The sequence below is a fragment of the Nanorana parkeri genome, unplaced genomic scaffold (genome assembly GCF_000935625.1).
Source record: "Nanorana parkeri isolate BGI_ZX_2015 unplaced genomic scaffold, ASM93562v1 scaffold31, whole genome shotgun sequence".
Taxonomy (NCBI): domain Eukaryota; kingdom Metazoa; phylum Chordata; class Amphibia; order Anura; family Dicroglossidae; genus Nanorana; species Nanorana parkeri.
In genome coordinates, this window is record NW_017306299.1 from 2,098,368 (window position 1) to 2,118,547 (window position 20,180).

General features: G+C 44.2%; 1 protein-coding gene across 2 annotated transcripts in view; it reads right to left on the minus strand.

The window, feature by feature from the left end:
- LCLAT1 (lysocardiolipin acyltransferase 1) overlaps positions 1-20,180 on the minus strand; it is a 113,906-nt gene that overhangs the window by 44,477 nt on the left and 49,249 nt on the right. For both annotated transcript variants that reach the window (XM_018568233.1, XM_018568225.1), the window contains one exon: positions 17,490-17,606. In XM_018568233.1, the coding sequence (XP_018423735.1) occupies positions 17,490-17,606 (117 nt within the window). The remainder of the gene's footprint in view (positions 1-17,489; positions 17,607-20,180) is intronic.

A 20,180-nucleotide genomic window follows, 5' to 3' on the forward strand; every position in this document is an offset into this window, starting at 1 on the left:
CAAAGCAACTGGACTTGCTGTATTTTTCTTGAAGACGTTCCACTGGTCATCCAACCAGCTTTCTCAATTCAGAATGAATTGTGAATAACACCCTAAATTTTATTCTCACAAAAAAATTATCTGGGAATATATATGGTGAATGTTGTTCCAATCCACATAATCCGTTAGTCACAACCAGGTGTTGATAGCATTTGCATAATTATAGTCTAGGAGGTGTTAATAACCTGCCCAGAGAGGTGTTAAAACAGCATTGTATGTGGCAGACAATAGATGTCTCACCTCCCCCAAAAGGGTGAAGGGTTTGGGGAAGTCAGGAGAAGTGAACAATCTAGGACAACATAGCTGAACTGGAAAGTGAGCTGAGTTGGAGAATTTTGTTCACTTCTCCCGCCTTTTCCAAACTCTTCACCCTTTTCTGAATAACCCCCTTAACCTTTATTTTGTAGAGCTGCATCAAGAGAACCTGTTCTGAGACCAGAGTTTAGCAGGCCACCATACCAGAGAATTAGCCTTGGCAAAGTTTTGAACTGCCACACCAAAATGAGAGCTTTTAATCCCTTCTTGATTATTCCGTTGATCTCATCTGAGGATATTCCGCTGCCAATTCATTTAAAAGTGGATTTTCTGGAAAGTTCATTAAGGATGTTCTGCAGCTCGTTAAGAACCGTTAAAGATCTTACAGTCTCTGGACATGTTTACCGAAACCTGACAGTGTCCCGCTGAAAAGACCGTTACACCTCAAACAAGGAGAAATGTAATAAAGTTTTGTTGCTAAAGCTTTCTTTCAAAAAAAGATGTAGTGATTCTGGCCAAATCTATATTTCTAGTTGTCGGGTTGTGCCATTTGATGGAGACTATAAAGCAGATCCGGCAGTAAAATGGAAGGTCTGTTTACTCTGTCCTTTCACCCTTCCCCTTCACAAGTCAACTACTATTAGTAGGTGTAAAAAGGACCTGCAAAGAACAAATGTTCAGGTTTATACTAACCTAACCCTCGTCCTCCCCATGTGGTGCCTAGGTGAGGATGACCTAGCACGCGTTCCGCCTAGATCCTGGGAAATACAAAGCGGATAAAAATCTCACGAGAAGATGCTCTTGCAATAGACTTGACTGTCTTCTCACGACATTTCATCCTTCTTTTGTATTTTTTTTCCAGTAGGCCAGTGATGTCACACACAGTCATAAGGAAGACAGGGGTAAGTCTAACTTTTTAATAAGTATATTTAAAGGGTTATTAAACCTTCCGTTTTTTGTTTGCATACACCTCCTGCTAGCAAGCAGGAGATATAAGCAAAAACGTAAAAAAAAAAAAAAACGTTTTAAAAGAGGTTAAAACTTACCTGCGTCTTCCCCGCATGCTCCCGTCCGAAAATCTGAAAAATCTTGGGGGTCGCAAAGCATCTTGGGGCGGGCGCATGCGCAGTTCATATTTTCGGCCGGAAGACGAGGAGAGGCACAAGGTAAGTCTATGGACAGCGTGCACCCGCATGCAGACACCGTGGGACAGGAAGTGCCAGCAAGGACAGAGGAGTCAGCGCTGGATCGGAGACACGCCGCACCGCTGCAGGGACAGATGAAAAGGACAGGAAAGAAGATCGGATTAAGGGACACCATTTAAGGTAAGTGCTGACATTAACATTGGGGGGAGGGAAAAGAAAATTATACTTTAATGTCACTTTAACACCTTAGGTGTTTTGTAAAGATGGTGGGGGCCTGAGCAATGTGAACAAACCTTGCATTCCACTGCCACATGCTCTTGTGCATCTAATGCCCAAAATTTGTTTCGCTTTGGCTACAGTAGGAAAAGGTAAGCAATTTTTTTTTTTTATAGCAGTTTAGGTCTCTGTTGGGGAAATGCACCCTCTCCGACAATGGCAGCCAGAACAGAAAGTGCAGGAAAATCCAAAAATGTGAGTGGTCGCCAGGAAAGGACTAGAGGGAACATTTTCCAATGGGGACAATTGCTGTGGTGACAACTCTCTAAGAAGGGGTGTCTCCTTTCAGGTCCCTTTATGCCTATAAGACAGGAAACTGAGTGAGATCTCTAGAATACCCAGATGGTAAAAACAATATGATAGGATTTAACTTAAATCAGCATTCTCCCCATGTGGCGCCTAGGTGAGGATGACCTCACATGCATTCCACCTAGATCCTGGGAAATACAGAGCAGACAAAATCTCCCGAGAAGATGCTCTTGCAATAGACTTGACTGTCTTCTCACAAGATTTCATCCTTCTTTTGTATTTTTTTTTCCAGTAGGCCAGTGATGTCACACACAGTCATAAGGAAGACAGGGGTAAGGTTAGTATCATTCTAATTTTTTAATAAGTATATTTAACACCTAATCAGCAATTCAAGAGGATCTGCGGTTGTGGCTTTTCAAAGAGAACCTGTTTAAAGGTCCCCTTTAAGAATTTGTGAAGTGTATGCACAGCCAAATCTTTATCTTTTACTTTTGGACAGAGGAGGGGATTGCTACAAATCCTGTCAGGGTATTTTCTGCTGTCCCTGTCCCGCTTAAAAGATTTCCCTTCACAGCAGCAAACTATAGGAAACCTCACCAAAGTGACAGGGCAGTTGTCACTGGACAGGTGTCCCCATTAGGTGGTTTACCCTCACCTCTTGCTCTGGTGACAACTCTCCAATTTTGGATTTCATCTCACATTTTGATTGGGGACAATGGCCACCAGGATAATTAAAGAGGTGAATATCCCCAGCAGAGACACAGACAGTAATAAAAACTTGACCAAGCTTCCAACCCTTCCACACTCCTTTCAAAACTAAATACATATTCTTTATAGGTCCCCTTTCCCAGTACACCTATGGGGGATGGTTCATTTATAATCACTTTAAAATAGAACTCAAACTATTTTTTTTCTTTGGATCACCCATATAGAAAAAAAAAATATCTAAATTTTCCGGGTCCATCGTTGCCGATCTTCTTCAGGCAGAACGACAGTCATGTCAATCTGGTTTGGACCCCTCTCTGTGTTCCTAACATAGCAGTCACTTAGGATTACTAAAAATCACTCAGCCAAGATTGTCAATACAAAATTTGCAGCAAAGCTGCTAAGAGAGGGTGCAGTGATGCTTCCTCATGTGTTCCCCCTGCATCCCACACTTGGTCATGTGATCTGTAATGTACCTCTCTCCTGTATAGTACGATTGAACAGCACTTCCCTCGGAGTGCTTTGCATTACCTGTAAGTCATTTTAGGGGAGAAGTAACTTGCCCCTTACTACCCCAGCCAGATACCACCGGGGTACCTGTGCTCCTACCCTGTTTTAGGAAAATTGAAAAAGCAGACTCGTACAACTTAATTCCTCGTCTGTTGTGCTGAGAACGCTGACACTGTCGAATATTGGATTCATGTTTCATTTTGGTAACAAGGCGGTCATTAGCCCTTATGAGTAGCGCTGCTGACACCGTTTCACTTGAGACATCAGACCCAGACGTGTCCAAAGTCCCCAGACGGGCCAATGTTTCACAACAATGCCTTGCATTTTGTGACCTAAATCTTTCATCGCTCGGTCACACTCGCCCCAGTTGCAAAGGGAAACCCGTGATCAAGCTCCGTGAAGCCGAAAGTGACAAGCATTATTCTGTTGTTTCCACTTACACAAAGCCCCCCAATCCTATTCCCCGTGAATCGCAATGAAATAAAGTGCAGCTTTGCTTCCATTAACAATTCATGCTTAGCCCGTTATGTATTTTTAATATTTTTCCATGTAGCTAGCCATTGATGGCTAATTAGTTCCCGGAACACTCGCAGCGTTTCGAAGGGTGGAATGTAAGATGATCTTATTTAATGTCAAGGCTCCACTTGACGGCAAATTAAACGCCGCTTGTGTAGCAGCTGCTGACGCAATATCATCCGCATACAGAATAAAAGACAAATGAATCGAATGGTACACGATGCCTGCAGCTACCAGGCTATAGTAAAGGACTTTTTTCTAACACATGCAAAAAGTTATGAACATCTTGATTATGTATTCATAATCATTTGAATTAGTCATAGGCCGGGTTGCGAGAAAGCCCACTCAACTCATATTGCCCTAAAGAGGAACTTCACCTTTATCTTAAAAATGACAACAAAGTCGCCTTTAGAAATGTTTAGTAATGACAATCTACAAACAGATACTCATAGATGATTGCCGGCTTTTTATTCGTTGCATACCTTATTTTTCTTTTGCTTCCCATTCTTCTCACAGTGGCCATTTTCACTAATGGCAGATTAAATCATCTCCCTTCCCTTCCTGGAACTCTGGGACTCCCTCCTGGACCATGTGACAGTGCACATCTGAGTGGGAAGAAAATGCCTTTCCCTGAGATCTTGCAGTTCACGGAGCTTTCGCAGGAAGGCACTGGTGATGTAGCCTTCCCAGAATGCACCAGTGCCTCAGGCTGGCCATACACTATGCGAATGTCGGATGGTTCATCATGAACTGCCCGAACTTCACACTGTGCGTGCCACTGTCGGCGTCCCTCAAACTGCTCTGATTGGTTCCCATCTGTTAGTTGGGAGCACAGCAGTCAATGAGTTGGGTTTAATAGCTAGCAGCTATGCAAAGTGATGGTTCTTAACTTAATGTATCTTCAGCATGGGGCAGCGTACAAGGAGACATAATACATCTTGCAGATGGGGAGCAGTTATTCTAAGTTCAACATCAGCCACGTCCCGTCTTACTACTCGTGATATCACCAGTGAGTTTTTAGACTTTTACAGCAAGTTTGAATTTGATTGGTGGCTGGGGAAAAAAGCGTCTCAGCTTTGATAATTTGATACATCAGTTTCCCCTATTTGGAAACAGTAAGAAATTGGATCTGAGTGACTTTGGAAATGTCTCTCCTGCATTACAAATAGGTAAGCAAAAGGCGGTCCCATGTTACAGACAAAAGGCAGTGGGGTGGACGGGTACACTACAGCATTGCCTGGGGGGGGGACTAAAATACTAAGCAAGTAGGCTTTGTTACCGGTACTGATCTCAAGGCTTCATCCTCAGTGTTGACCAAAGCGTAGTTTAAAAATGTAAACTCCAGGCAGATATAAAAGACACAAATTAATGTATCACTGCAATCATTATTACAACAGTAATTACATCTTTTTTTAAAGGCAAGCAGTGAAGACACCTGACTCTGACCTGGTATCAGCCTCTTGCAGTCTATGTACAGCAGGGCTCAGACTGGGAGAGGGAGAAGCAGCATAAGTCAATCACTTGTGCTGCAGTGCTCATGTGTAGGGCTGCAGCTAACGATTATTTTCATAATCGATTAGTTGGCCGATTATTAAGTTCGATTAATCGGTTAATCGGATAAAAAAGAAAAAAAAGGCTCCAGTGATGGACTACTAGTTTGTATTGAGATTGTAGTCCATCACCGGAGCAAGCTTGGCGCGGTGGAAGTAAAAAAAAAGTGTGGTGTGCAATATAGTACATTATACAGCGGCGCAGTGCAGAATACCAGCAGCTATAGAGGAATGTAGCAATAGTACATTATACTATAATGTACTATTGCTGGGATTTGTAGTCCTCTATAGCTGGCGTTATTCTCCATTGCGCTGTATATAATGTATTATTGCTGGGATTTGTAGTCCTCTATAGCTGGTGGTATTCTCCATTGCGCTGTATAATGATTATACTGCGCAATGCAGATTACCACTGACCAGTTATAGAGGAACTACAAATCCCAGCAATAATACATTATACAGCGATAAAATAATAATAATAATACATATTTAGCTATTTCCACTTTAAAACTACATTTAGGATCATGTAACAAGGTAGCCCTTGTTATTCTAATTTCTGGAAAATGTGATATAAAGAATGCAGATGCATGTGTGACTGAGCAAATGCTATGCGGGTATACACTCAATTGTTTTCTATAATTAGCAGTCTGGTTGCTGGAGCCCACAGACACCTCTGAGATGCCAATATGATTAGTGATGGCAGTCTGTGAGCCCAGCTGCCACCTCCAGAAAATAACAACTCACCAAATTACGAGGGAAGATAAATCCAGACTATTAGTGCATGACAGAGGATAAACTGCTGTGCAGAATATTATACGCGGGGTCACATCCATCTGTCATTGATGCAGAAATCTAACAATGGCTGCAATCGCAGAAAACTGGTGACCCCCAGATGGGCTTTAAATGCTTAAAGTGAACCTTAAAGCAACTGCACATCAAATACATTCCTGACACGTGACAACATACAACAGAAGTATAATCTTTTTTAGAAATTTTTTAACTTTTGTCAGTAAAAAGTCATCCGTTCACTGCAGTCCAGAGACTGTGCCTAGGCTGAGATAGGCAGGGGGAAGCATTTCCTCAGTCTCCTCTCCTCCTGCCATCAGACAATTTTCACCTCTCCTATTCCAAAGCACACTTTACTCCTTAACTAGCTCATTTTTATTATTCAGATTATTTTATTTTTTACAATTTACAGTTTTATACATTTCAGCAGGGATGCACCTACACTGAATACCGATCCTGGAAGTCCCATTAGGGAAGCCAGGCGGCGTGTAATGACTCGTCACCCGGCTTCCCGATTAGCAGGGAAGCCGCCTCCATGCTTCCTCAACACCTATGACGAGAAAGCATGGAGCCGGCTTTCTGGCCAGACAGGTAATGACACATTGCCCGGCTTCCTGATTTGTTGATAAGCTGGCCAATCAGGAAGCCGGGCAACGTGTCATTGCACATCAGGTGACGAGGGAGCATGGAGCCGGCTTCCCGGCCATCAGGAAGCCAAGCAGCGTGTAAAGACTTGCTGCCCGGTTTCCTGATACTGGAAGCCCAAGTATCGGGCCGGGCATCGGAGCATTTGGGCAATTACGAGTACTCGCCCAAATACTCGGCATTGGCACCGATACTAGTAACGGTATCGGTGCATCCCTATATGTCAGTAACACTTACAAAATGGTGTGTTATTTTACATTCCGGGCAAAACTTTTACCCCCACTACCTCCGCATTGCAAGGGTTAACTGCTTGTTTTTGTCTAGGTGCTAAAAAAAAGTTATACTCACCCGAACTGCTGAGCAAGCTCTTACTTCTCAGGTCTCAGAAGCATGCCTTGTCCTACGCTGCAGCATTGGAATATTCCTCAGCATCCTCATGTCTATACACAGTGTATAGAATGTGATGGTTTACGGGACCTTAGACCACTGCAGCAGAGGGGGAGAGAAGGACCAGTCTAAGAGCCCATTCACACCAGGGTGGTTGCGGATCAGCGTGGCTACCACGCGAGGTTTTGAATTGCGTTTAAGCGTGGATCCATTGAAACCTGTATGGAAACCGCAATGATCAGTGCGGCAAAAGTAGTGCAGGGAGCAGTTCGGGCGGGCGGTTCGGGTCACGCGGACACATGAACGGTCCCCATAGCAATGTATGGCGGATCCATGGTGTGAACGAGGTCCAAGAGCGAGTCAGCTATGCAGTTCAAGTGAATATAGCTTTTTTTTTTTTATAGCACCTAGCCAAAAACGAGCAGTTAACCCTTGCAGTGAGAGGGTAGCTCCACTGCAAGGGTTCATAAAAGTTTTGCCCGGCGTTCTTCTTTAAAATACGCTGAAGTTGAATGTACCAATAACCGGAAATGGTAAATTAGCCTGCACAGCCTGGGCCACACAAGGTAAAAGGACTGTGTTTAATAGAGGTATGAGGTCCTCTGCATATTAGAGAGGTATGAGGCAATGTGTGTAACTGAGAGGTACAGTATGAGGCAATAAGTATATTAGGGAGGCATGAGACATTGTGTGTAATAGGGAGGTATGAAGTATAAACCATTGCATGAAACAGAGTTTTTAAGGCACTTACAGAAGTATAAGACACTGTCGAATAGAGAAGTAAGTGGCACTTTGCGTAATACAAATGAAAGGGCACAGCTTGTAAAAGAGGAACGTGAGAGACCGTGTGTTATATAGAGTATTGAGGTACTACATTTAAAAGAAACATGAGGCACTGCATGTAATAAAGAGGAATAAGCCACTGCATGCAGTAAAGAGGCACGTGGCACTGCGTGAAAAAGAGAGGTATAAGAAAATGTATGTAATACAGAGGATTAGGACACGAGGTGTAATAGAGAGGCATGCATAACCACAATATGGAAAGACATAAGGTACTGTAACAGGCATCAGGGCCTGCATGTAATACATATAAAGCATTGTGTGTAATACAGGAGGTATGAATCACTATGTGAGGCAGAGATAAGAAGAAATGTGTCAAATACAGCAGTATGAATAACTCCCAAGCTCTGAGAGACACACTGACACATAAAAGGAGAGAAGGGAAAATCCAGCAAATCTGAGATGTGATGCTTGACAATGACAGACCTCAACACGTGTGACATAGATAGAGAAATCAGTAGAAAAGATGTAAGATTTATTGCTCTAAACACGAGACTCTCCTGAGGGTAGGAAGTCACATAAATCCACACAAACTCCAAGATGTGTGGGAGAAAGTAACTTTAAAATCACATAACTTCCTCCTCTGTTCGATAGTAGTGGCTGTAGAGTGTAGGATAGGAAAGGTTTGTGTGGTGGAGATCAGATCTTATTGGCTGCAGGGACACTGGAGTGAACTGTGTGTCTGGGTGCAGATCTCAATGGTGGCATAGACACTGGGGAGTGAGATGTGTGTGCAGATCTTGACTGTGGCATAGATACTGAGGAGTGAGATGTATGCTGGAGTACAGATCTCACTGGTGGCATAGATACTGAGGAGTGAGCTGTGTGTGCTGGAGTACAGATCTCACTGGTGGCATGGATAGTGGGGAGTGAGCTGTGTGTGCTGGAGTACAGATCTCACTGGTGGCATGGATAGTGGGGAGTGAGCTGTGTGTGCTGGAGTACAGATCTCACTGGTGGCATGGATAGTGGGGAGTGAGCTGTGAGTGCTGGAGTGCAAATCTCACTGGTGGCATGGATAGTGGTGAGTGAGCTGTGTGTGCTGGAGTACAGATCTCACTGGTGGCATGGATAGTGGGGAGTGAGCTGTGAGTGCTGGAGTACAGATCTCACTGGTGGCATGGATAGTGGGGAGTGAGCTGTGTGTGCTGGAGTACAGATCTCACTGGTGGCATGGATAGTGGGGAGTGAGCTGTGTGTGCTGGAGTACAGATCTCACTGGTGGCATGGATAGTGGGGAGTGAGCTGTGAGTGCTGGAGTACAGATCTCACTGGTGATGGGTACCGAGGTGTGTGTGCTGGAGTACAGATCTCACTGGTGGCATAGATAGTGGGGAGTGAGCTGTGAGTGTGCTTGGGTAAAGATCTCACTGGTGGCATAGATAGTGGGGAGTGAGCTGTGAGTGTGCTTGGGTAAAGATCTCACTGGTGGCATGGATAGTGGGGAGTGAGCTGTGTGTAAGCTTTCCCGATACTATGCCCTGGGGGGTGGGGGGTAGAAACAGAAGACTTCAGCTTTTCGATAAAAAAAAATGTTGGTTGTTTTTAGTATTTTTAATGAGCTGTTTAAAGTGGTATCCCGCTGTCTAATAAGGGGTCATATTCTTCTTTATTACCAACTTCAATGGAATGCTGTTAAACACAGTGGGGATGACACACACTGGCCAGCAGAGGGCACTCTGGTAATAGGGCGAACAGTATGACATGACACTTGTAATCACAATCTCGGGAAACACATTAGCTTTGGCTTAGTGAGGATTTGCCATTTTAAGAACATCGCATAGTACTTGTGTACAGCACAGCAGCAGGTGGGAAGTGTATTGTCAACAAAGCTACATCATATCTAAAGTAGAGGAAACTCTGCCAGCTACTTAACTTCACCTGTAAAGGATCTACATTGGGTACATAGTGCCCTGATTGTATAGCCAGCCAGCACACATCTAGAAAGCGCATTGGTGTATATTGTACTCTGTATACGTTACTTCTTTAATTAAATCTGTAATCTGATGTTGTCTTTGCTCCAGTTTTCCCCAATGGTGCCCCTTATACCTCATTGTACACTTTATATGGGATCACAAAGAAGAAATAAGTTTGCACTGGGCAGGAAAAAAACACATCTTGACCCACTAACTTTCCCCTAAGCAGGACCAACCTAGGAGCATTCACCAGGGTCACACGGGTGACTACAAATAAGATGATTTCCCTCCCAGTATGATAAAGATTTAGATAACCAAACAGGATGCAGAAAGTTACGAAAATATTGACAATGTTGAAAATAAAAGCAAAATTGTACAATAATCAATCTTTCTATCAATTGTAAGTCGTTCAGATCTTATGTGCAATGTAGCAGATTTTACACGGACAGGGTCGTCCCCATAATGAGGAAGCCTGAGACGTTTGCCTTAGGTGGCATCTCACTAGGTCACGGAAAGGAGGTGACGGGTGCACGTGCCACCCCTTTTACTGTCAGAGCGCCCTAGGTTGCTAAGAGCTCTTAGCGACCTATGATGCTCTGTGCAGCGTCACGCACAGCTCGTGGCAACCAGTGACGCCACTGGTTACCGAGAGCTGAACGGGATGCACTGGCTGGCGTCCTGCCCAGTTCATGGCAACCAGTGACGTCACTGGTTACCGAGAGCTGAACGGGATGCACTGGCTGGCGTCCTGCCCAGTTCATGGCAACCAGTGACGTCACTGGTTACCGAGAGCTGAACGGGATGCTCTGGCTGGCGTCCTGCCCAGTCCATGGCAACCAGTGACGTCACTGGTTGCCAAGAGCTGAGGCGGGATGCTCTGGCAGGCCTCCTGCCCAGTGCATGGCAAGCAGGGATGTCAGTGAGCTGGGCGGGTTGCTGGAGGCAACACCCTCCTCTTTCTCATGCACTGCCCCGTCTCAGCACCCGTTTCAGGGGTCACCCTTGTACATGAACGTCACACCAAAAATTCACTGACCACCATTCTGTGATCACTCGCATTGATAATGTCTTGTTAAGGACCGTCTACCAAGACTGATGTGTTGTGTTGAAGAATAAGTTTGTTTGATATCTACCGGTTTATTGATTACAAACATTTTTTTATACCTATAAATAATCAGGTTTCTTGAATCATTATCAGATCTGACAAAATCATAGAGTCAGTGGCCAGTCTAAGTGTCATTTTCAATAATGCAGTGCAAAGATGATCTAAAAAAACGTAGGAACCAATAGGAATCAGTCAAATCAACGTTTATCGATACAATGGGGGGAATTAATCAAAACTGGAGCAGACAAAACCTGGAGCAGGTTTGCAATCAGCTTCTCTCTCTCATTTTCAAATCTCAACTGAGCAAACTGAAGACAGATGCTGATTGGTTGCCATGGGCAACTGCTTCAGTGTTGATAAATTCCCCCTGATGTTTTTGCTCCCATTTACATGCAAACCATCAATAATAAGACTGTAAGAGATAAACCCAAGCCGGGATCAGAGAATATATAACATACTTTATATAAGACTACCATAGCCCCCTATTACGGGTGAGAAGAGGAGTAGTTGACCTAGAAAAGGCCTAGAGATGACGTATGTGACGGACTAATACCACAAGGAGGTCAGTGTCTCATTCTCTAAGTAAATAAGGCTGGATCAAGTGTAATAGTTAAATGCTGTAATCAGTTGTGATTAATTTAAACTGCCTGCTGTGATGAGATGGTGGAAACCTGGCTGGAGGTACCACTAAGACCTCCGCATAAGGACAGATTATGCCTTACAGCTCAAGAGGACACAATACAGCTAAAAGCTGCTCCTACACTTAAGGTAGACTGAAATACATCTGTATAGCTGCTGATCCCTTGTCAATGGATAGGCTGCATTCTCAGTGATGTCACCGGTCTCTAGTGACTGGATAGGCTGCATTCTCAGTGATGTCACCGGTCTGTAGTGACTGGATAGGCTGCATTCTCAGTGATGTCACCGGTCTCTAGTGAATGGATAGGCTGCATTCTCAGTGATGTCACCGGTCTGTAGTGACTGGATAGGCTGCATTCTCAGTGATGTCACCGGTCTTTAGTGAATGGATAGGCTGCATTCTCAGTGATGTCACCGGTCTCTAGTGAATGGATAGGCTGCATTCTCAGTGATGTCACCGGTCTTTAGTGAATGGATAGGCGTCATGCTCAGTGATGTCACTGGTCTCCAGTGAATGGATAGGCTTCATGCTCAGTGATGTCACTGGTCTCCAGTGAATGGATAGGCTGCACTCGCAGTGATGTCACTGGTCTCTAATGAATGGGTAGGCTGCATTCTCAGTGGTTTCTTGTGAATGTATAGAAAAATACTGTATAATATCTTTGTTTGGAAGGCTTCAAAGTAAAAAGAAGATATATGTATATTTAAAGCGGTTTCATCAATACACCCCAACACAGACAGCAAGTGCCATCAACCACCATGCTCAAAAATGTATCCCAACAAAATAAATGAATTTGAGCGAAAAGGCCCAGTCTGGCTCTCATAATAGCAGACATGGCAGCCACAAGGGAAATACATTGTTCAGGTAATAGATGAGCTGCTACAGTACACCAATCTGCAGCACTAAACACTGCGCTTCTAGAAATTATCGTCAGGGACAGAAGCAGTAAACTTGTACAATGTAACATTAATGGAAAAATAAAATGGCCGTTTCAACTTAAAAAGACCTTGGCACCAACTTTAAAAAATTGCTAGTAAAAGCACAGAAAACTGAAATATAAATAACCTTTTTTTTTTTGTAGCTGCAGGGGGAGGAGCCAAGGGGAATATTGTAGATCAGGGGTATCCAAAAACCGGCCCCCAAACTGTGGATAAACTACAAATCCCATGAGGCATTGCAAGACACTGACAGCCACAGGCATGACTTCCAGTGGCAGATGAATGATGGAATATGTAGTTTCACCACAGCTGGAGTGTGTGCTCTAAATGTGCTGGGGCTGCTGACATTACATCAAAAGGGTTTTTGGATATCTACACCGGCGAGTTTACATGTAAATGACATGCACAAAATACATGAAATACACATCTAATGAGAGAGAGAGAGAGCGCTGGAGAAAGCGCGCGAGAGGGAGGGAGAGAGAGAGAGGGAGGGAGAGAGAGGGGGGGAGAGGGAAAAGGAAAGAGAGGGAGAGAGTTAGAGTTGCGGAGCACTTTTTATGTTTTATTGGATGTAGAGAACTAAGCATTATTTATTGTTAGCACTTTAGTATACAGAGCTATCTTATAGGAATCACTTAGAGATGTTTAGCAGAATCCCCAAAAAACTAACTTTTATCTTGAATTACTCCTGAAACTCAGCAGTGCACTTTCTGTGCCGTGGCAATCCTGTGCCTTGAGCCTCATCGCTGTATTTCCGCAGTGTGAGATCATCCGTTCAATGTTCTGTTTGCTGGAGGGGAATCTGTACCTGAGGACCTGCAATGCAAGGACCTCCCTTGCTTCATTAATTGTGTGGATATGTCCTTGCTCCACCTCTTGTGCTTAAGTATTCCTCCATCAGTCATCAGATAAGCAGTCATCGAAGAGGCAGCTCTGATATGAGGAAGCAAAGTCCTGCCTCTACCAAGATGGCCACCTCCACACAGAGACACATTGCAGGTCAAGGCATGGTAAGTCAGGAATGCAGAAAAGAAAGTTCAGCATAAGGGAGTCTGCAGGCAATACTGGTGACTAGTCCAATGCCCTCTCATTGCTTTTGGGCACAGCTTCCACAATACAAATCTTTTTTTAGAATGTTTGCCTCTGTGCATGAGCTTCATGTAATTCAGATCGGTTACTTCTGCTCTCTCTCCTTGCATTCCTCCCTATAGTTCTCAGCTCCTGTAGTGGAAGGACCTGCTGGGTCCCTCTGACAGCTCTGCTCAGGCTATGTGCGGCACAGTGATGATGTCACTGCTACTTTTACAAGGTCATATTTGGGTGGCTATTGAGGAACGTATTTTAATGAAAGTCGTTGTGCCTGGATTTCATCTTTAACAAAATACTGGCTATGGATGGAGTTGCCCCATAAAACATAAAATATTGCTGCCTTGATAAATTGAACTGCAATGAATTTAGCTAGCCCATGCTACGGAATTCAATTTGTACTCGCGGTGCAATCTGCCGTCAACTACAATACAGCCAAACGTATATCCCTTTTACCTTGATAATCGGCTCAGATCAGTCTCTGTATCTCACCGGTCACAGCTCAATGCAGATGCATTTTTTTTTTGTTCGCTTTTATTCAGCAGACTTAGAAAGCAAATTTGATTTCTCTGACTATATTTGCTGCCCTATTTTTAGAGTAAATTGATGTTCTCTGCACTGGCCCTTTTCCCCAAGGATCAGAGACTGCCAAGAACCGAAACAAATTCACACGAAAACCACTGGGGATGAAAGTTGCCACTGAAGCACAGATTATGCTGAGCAATGTAAACATGATCTTGGGGGCCGATTGCAGGAAAAAATAGTCCTTTTCTTTCTCTATTTTTCTAGTCGTTTTTGGAAGACGAGGAGAGCTGGGTGAAAAGTACTGGACTAGTCTTCTGCTTTGTGTTCTGCGTCTCTGTGACATGTGACCCGGTGGCATTAAGACGTGTCCCTTTCGCTAGCTAAGAAGGAAATTTACGGCTCATCGATGTGACCTCCTGACTCGCTTTTCCCCAGTGAGATGACAAGTTGCAAGTTTGTGTGGAGGTCAAGGAGAACAATGCATTTCAAAGTTCAGGCTGATAACTGCAAGACACGGTTTTGTAAAAGAGTTTTCCTTTTAAGGAAATGTTTAGAACAGGGAATGTTATTTGCCTGTAACCTGAAATATTAGTGTGTTTTTGTTCTGAGACCCCAAAAGTCATTGTATAATTGTCCTGGGACCCCAAGTGTCAATGTGTCACTGTTTCACGCCCCTAAATGTCAAAGTGTCATTGTTCTGGGACCCCAAGTGGCAGTGTGCCATTATTCTGGGACCCCCAATATCAATGTGTCATTATTTTGGGACCCCAAAGTATCACTGTATCATTGATCTGGGATCCCTAAGCATTAGTGTGTCAGTGTTCTGGGTCCACCCCCCAATATTAGTATATAATTGTTCTGAGAGTCCCAAGTATTAGCGTTGCATTGTTCCAGGGGCCTAAGTGTTAGTCTGTCTTTGTTCTGGGACCCCAAAGTGTCAGTGTGTCATTATTCTGAGGCCCTCACGTGTCAGTCTGTCATTGTTCTGAGAGCGTCAAGTGTCAGTGTGTCATTGTTGTGCGGCCCCAAGTATCAGTGTGTCATTTTTCTGGGGCCCCAAGTGTCAGTGTGCCATTGTTCTGGAGCCCCCACATACAAGTGTTGCATCGTTATTGGATGGGACACTTAGTGTCAGTCGATCATAATTTTGGGATCCCCAATATCAATGTGCCACTGTTTCGGGACCCCAAAATACCAGTGAATCATTGGTCCGGAACCCCAAAGTATCAGTGAATCATTGTTCCTGGACCCCAAAGTACCAGTGAATCATTGTTCCCGGAACCCCAAAGTATCAGTGAATCGTTGTTCTTGGACCGCCAAGTATTAGTGTGGCATTGTTCTGGGACAATCAAATATTAGTGCTGCATTGTTCTGGGACCCTAAGTCTCAGCCTGTCATTATTCTGGGATCCCCAATATCAAGATGTCATTGTTTTGGGACCCCAAAGTGTCACTGTGTCATTGTTCGGGTATCCCCAAGAGTCAGTATATGGTCATCCTGAGGACCCCCAGAACCAGTGTGTAATAGTTCTGTCACCCCCAAATATTAGTGTGTCATTTTGCCATGATCCAAAATGATAGTGTGACACTAAAGTAGAAACCCCAATTTTTAGTGTATCACTGTCCTGTACCCCCCAATCAGTGTAACATTGTTCTGTGAGCCACAGAATCTGTGTCATACGATTTAAAGTATCAGCGCATCATATTTCTTTTTGTACTGTTGGTGGGCCCTTGTTCTGGGAAGCAAAGAGTCAATATAACAATCTGTAGTTACAATTTTTAGGCAGTGGATGTAAATCTTGTTTTACTCAAGAGTCACTCCAAAGACATGCTGGAAGGTTAATTGTCCCCTGTCTAAATTGGCTCTGTATGCATGCGAGATAGGGACTTTAGATTGTAAGCTCCTTGAGGGCAGGGACTGATGTGCATGTGCACTATGTAAAGCACTGCGTAAATTGTCAGGGCTATATAAATACTAATAATAATTAGATAAATATTTAAATAAAAACCCCAAAATCAATCCATAACTGTTTTCTAACTTCACAATAACATTAAAAAAACTTACATAATGATATGCAAAGAGACCTAATGAATAAGTTAACAGAAATATTTTAAAATGTTAATATAAGTGTTCACAGAGTATGAATGATATAAAATGCAAGTATATTCATCAGTGGCAACAGAATGCTCGGGGTGCCATAAAATACTGTAGCTGATACTGAAAAAACTAACCAGCTCCACCAAGTGTGCAGACCAAGGGAAGCAAAACTGAACACAAAACAATTACAATTATTTATATAGCGCCAACATATTCCGCAGCCCACAAGGAAAGATACCCCATGAAACGAATGCATCACAAAGACAGTATTAAAAATTAAAATAAATAACAACTTTATTATAAATTACATGACACAATACAAAATGAACAGCTCCCCACAGATTAGAAACATTCACAAAACGTATAACTCCCCGTTATCTAGGGCTCTGTTTGAGTTCCCGGATGGTTGATAGCACTATATAGAAACTGGTCAGTGGCTTAACAAATCACCATAGCGACCCAGGCTGCCGCTACGGGGCCCCCTGGGCACAGGGGGGCCCGGCCAGGACATCCCCCTGATGCCGTGCAGGCCGCCTGGGTCGCTATGGCATTTCAGGCTGCTGGCTGTCACTGGCGGCTGTGAGGAGAAACATGCAGCCATTCACATGTGCAGCGGCGCATACCTCCTCACAGCTGCTGAGTCGATGACAACCAGCAGCTTTGGGGGAGGTGGCTGGGCCCGTCGTCGGCAGCGATGGAGGAGGCGGGGCCCAGCGATCGAGGAGGCAGGTCTTAGCGATGGGGAGGCGGGCCCGGCGTTTGAGGTGGTGCCCAGTGACGGAGAAGGCGGGGCCCAGTGACAGAGGAGGCGGGGGCCCGCAAGCGATCGTGGGAGGAGAAGGAGGCGGACAGAGGATCGGTCAGACAGGTAAGAGGGCTTGACCGCCCCCATGAGACCCTGCAGAGCTCACCATAGAGCGTCTATGGTGGGCGCTGCAAAGTCACCCTCAGGTGGGCTGTTTGTGTTATCAGGTGGCCTTATCTAGAAATCACAGGGCCCCTTACAAGATTTTGCTATGGGGCCCTGTGATTTCTAGTTATGCCCCTGGAACTGGTGTATTGGATATCATTATTTTTTTTTTGGTGGTGCCCCCCACCACCAAAAAAAAAATTTGTATTATATGGGTGGGGTGTTGTACATTTATATAGAGTGGTGTAATTTATAATAAAGTTAATTTTCATGTAACCTTTGTGGTGCAGACATTTGTTTCAGGGGGTTCACTTTTCTTCTAGGTTATGCAATGGTTGACAGTACACAATAAACATAAAAACTCAGTACCTTCCCTCAGACGATCCACGATGAAGGTGAACCCTGTGGTTCTTGGGTGGAGGACGTATTCATACTTCTCAAGCGAGTTCTTCTCAGCAAACTCGTGGCTGCGGGACTTGGTATTGGCTAAAGAGAAGAAAAAGGCAACTTATTATTTTACGGTTAGTTGCTTAGTAACTTACTGAGTCTAAAAGAGCTGCCTTATTGTCTCACTCCTCGAAGTAGAGGTAACCCCAATCACCAAAATCTTTTACCATCATTTTAAGAGTAATTTTCAATTATTTGAATACTGCGGCTTTCATAAAAAATAATCCCAGGTGATCCTGCCATGAAGATCTTTGTGCAGACACTTCCTGTTATGGGATGGTGACAATTTGCCCCGTCTCCCAGTTGTGCTTCTGCGATGTCACCCTGTCTGCCAGGCTTCTGATGGAGAATACAGGTGGCCTTGCCAACATACATTAAACATGCATGGTAGGTAACACAGCAGAAGAAGGGAGGGGAAAAAGAGAGAAAAAGGTAGAGGGGAAAAGAAGGTAGGGAGGAAAGGCAGGTAGAGAGAAAAGGAAGGAAAGGGAGGAAAGGAAGGTAGAGGAGAAAGGCAGGTAGGGAGGAAAGGAAGGAAGGTAGAGTAGAAAGGCAGGTAGGCAGGAAAGGAAGGTAGAGAGGAAAGGAAGGTAGGGAGGAAAGGAAGGTAGGGAGGAAAGGAAGGTAGAGAGGAAAAGGAAGGTAGAGGGAAAAGGAAGGTAGAGGGAAAAGGAAGGTAGAGGGAAAAGGAAGGTAGAGGGAAAAGGAAGGTAGGGAGGAAAGGAAGGTAGGGAGGAAAGGAAGGTAGGGAGGAAAGGAAGGTAGAGAGGAAAGGAAGGTAGAGATGAAAGGAAGGTAGAGAGGAAAGGAAGGTAGAGAGAAAAGGAAGGTAGAGGGAAAAGGAAGGTAGAGGGAAAAGGAAGGTAGAGGGAAAAGGAAGGTAGAGGGAAAAGGAAGGTAGAGGGAAAAGGAAGGTAGAGGGAAAAGGAAGGTAGGGAGGAAAGGAAGGTAGGGAGGAAAGGAAGGTAGAGAGGAAAGGAAGGTAGAGAGGAAAGGAAGGTAGAGAGGAAAGGAAGGTAGAGAGGAAAGGAAGGTAGAGGGAAAAGGAAGGTAGAGGGAAAAGGAAGGTAGAGGGAAAAGGAAGGTAGAGGGAAAAGGAAGGTAGAGGGAAAAGGAAGGTAGAGGGAAAAGGAAGGTAGGGAGGAAAGGAAGGTAGGGAGGAAAGGAAGGTAGGGAGGAAAGGAAGGTAGGGAGGAAAGGAAGGTAGGGAGGAAAGGAAGGTAGAGATGAGCTGGTTCACATTTGCATCTTTAAAATCCATGCACCTAGTGATCCTTTTGGACGTTGAATTTCAGACGTATGTTCCGGCATTTGTGATGCATTTTGATGTTCTGTTACATGTATTATTTATGGTGCATTTTCCTGTTCTCCGAGTTATTCATAACGCTCTGGTGTGCTTTACTACTGAATCAGAGAATACGTCAGCAAGGCACCTCTGATTTGGTCAGCTGTGTTATCTCTCCCACACAGCTCAGTGTGGAGCAGAGAATTCTCATCAAAACTCATCATACTGACCTCAGGGTGGTTGTAGTGGGGGATTTGAAGTTGTGGACACCAGCTACTCGAGCTGGGTGACCAGTTACCGGCAATATATTGTCTTACCTTAAAAGACAACATTCCTTTTGCTGCAAAAAAAAAAGTTATACTCACCCAAACCGCAGAGCCGGCTGGCTGCTACTCCGGTCCCTGAGGTATGTTCCTCAGCATCCTAACGTCTAAAGAACATGATGATATACAAAACCTTATACCACTGCAGCGGAGGGGGAGAAAGGATCCAGGGACAAGTCTAAGAGCAAGCTGGCTCTGAGGATCGAGCGAGTCTAACTTTTTTTTTAACCCAGACAAAAAGAGCAGTTAACCCTTGCTGTGCGGAGGTAGCCCCACTGCAAGGGTTAAGAAAAATTCTGCTCGGAGTTGTGCTTTAAATACATAACAAATGCAAGTAATTCAGGAGAAAACAGGAGAGGAGGGAAGAAAAATTTAGGAGACAGGAAAAGTGGAGAGAAGAAGGGAGGGGAGAAGAGGAGGGCAGAGAAGAGGAGGGCAGAGAGAAGAGGAGAGAGAAGAGGGAAGAGGAGGGGAGAGAAGGAGAGGAGGGGAGAGGAAAGAAGAGGAAAGAGAAAAGAAGAGGAGGGGAGAGAGAAGAGGAGGGGAGAGAGAAGAGGAGGGGAGAGAGAAGAGGAGGGGAGAGAGAAGAGGAGGGGAGACAAGAGAAGAGGAGGGGAGACAAGAGAAGAGGAGGGGAGACAAGAGAAGAGGAGGGGAGACAAGAGAAGAGGAGGAGAGGAGGGGATGAGTGAAAACGATGGAAGAGGAAAATTAATAGGAATAGAAGGACAAAATGAAGGAACAAGAATAGTAAAATAATAAATGGAAACTGTAACAGAGGGGCAAAAGGCAGGAAAAAAAAGGGAAAAAGCAAAGAAAAAAGTAAAGGAAAGAATAGAGGAGGAATAGGAAAGAGGTAAAGAAAATAAAAAGCAAAAAAAGGGAAACAAACGAAAGAAATGAAATGAATAAAGACTAGAAGTAAAAGAAAAATAGAAAGGAAGGATGAGTAAAAACAAGAAAGCGAAGAAAATGGAAATAGGAGAAATTTAAAAGGAAAAGAGA